This window comes from Gracilinanus agilis, unplaced genomic scaffold, assembly GCF_016433145.1.
Source record: "Gracilinanus agilis isolate LMUSP501 unplaced genomic scaffold, AgileGrace unplaced_scaffold35994, whole genome shotgun sequence".
Taxonomy (NCBI): Eukaryota; Metazoa; Chordata; class Mammalia; order Didelphimorphia; family Didelphidae; genus Gracilinanus; species Gracilinanus agilis.
The window spans coordinates 1-1,214 of record NW_025369127.1 but is presented as its reverse complement, the minus strand read 5'-3'; the positions used below and the strand labels follow the sequence as shown (position 1 = coordinate 1,214).

At 44.1% G+C, this 1,214-nt stretch overlaps 1 gene segment (V, D, J or C); it reads right to left on the bottom strand.

The window, feature by feature from the left end:
* Window positions 1-492: 492 nt before the first annotated feature.
* LOC123254939 lies at window positions 493-803 on the bottom strand (the record flags this gene model as incomplete). The annotated part of the segment is given in 1 exon segment: window positions 493-803. A coding segment is annotated over 1 exon segment (311 nt), but the record flags the coding sequence as incomplete, so codon positions are not given.
* Between the last annotated feature and the right edge of the window lie 411 nt (window positions 804-1,214).

Genomic DNA, 1,214 nt, shown 5'->3' with positions numbered 1-1,214 from the left:
CTCAGTGGATTGAGAGTCAGGCCCAGAGATGGGAAGTCCTGGGTTCAAATCTGGTCTCAGACACTTCCTACCTGTGTGACCCTGGGCAACTCACTTAATCCCAATTGTCTAGCCCTTCCCAGTCTTCTGTGTTAGAAACAATATGCAGTATTGATTCTAATATGGAAGATGAAGGCTTAAAAATAAACAGATAAACAAATAGATAGATAGATAGATAGATAGATAGATAGATAGATAGATAGATAGATGAAATTTTTTAAAAAAAGGAAAGAGCATCAGAGACAAAAAAAAGGAATTAAGATAAATAGATGAATGTTCACTGGGATTTGGGGGAAAGGCAGACCTTGAAAACAAACTTGTCAGCCTCATCCTCACCTGTTATTGTAACTGGGCTCCTTGTGCTCAGTGTTCCAGAGTTCCCTCTCTGTCATTCTCCACAAGAACTACCTGAAGGAGGAGGTTTATATCTGCTCTCTCACTCCTCTCCCTCACTGTGTGTCTTGCACAGTAATACATGGCTGTGTCCTCAGCTTTCAGGGAATTCATCTGCAGGTGCAGCAGGCTGTTGCCATTGTCCCTGGAGATGGTGAATCGGGCTTTCACAGAGTCTACATAGTATGTGGTACCTCCACCAGTATTAATGAATGCGACCCACTCCAGCCCCTTCCCTGGAGCCTGGCGAACCCAATTCATGCTATAGCTGCTGAAGGTGAATCCAGAAGCTTTGCAAGAGAGTTTCAGGGATCCTCCAGGCTGCCGCACATCTCCCCCAGACTCCACCAGCTGAATATCACAATGGACACCTGCAAGCAAAGAGTCATTAGAGACAAAAGTTACTCAGATCTATCACTTCAAAAACTTGTTTTACTCTTCCAAACAAAAAAGTAACAAAAATTAAAACAACCTTGCAAAATAGAATGAAAATTCCTTTTAGTCCAAATCCCATGGTTTAGGCTGTGCAGTGTCAGTCCTGAGGAGGGAAAGACCACATGAGAAGAAGCTCCTCTCCCAGAGCTGCAGACACAGGTTTTGTGCTGGGTTCATGTCTAGAAGGAGGAGCCCAATTTGCATGTCTTCCTCTGTTTAATGGGAAGAAGAGCAGCTGCTTCCCATTGTGATGATTCCCCTCCCTGAGCTGCAGAAGCATGAAACCACCTGTGTTAGTTTTAAAGCTATGGGGAAGGCTGGTGACACTGAGAATCCAATGTAATTGC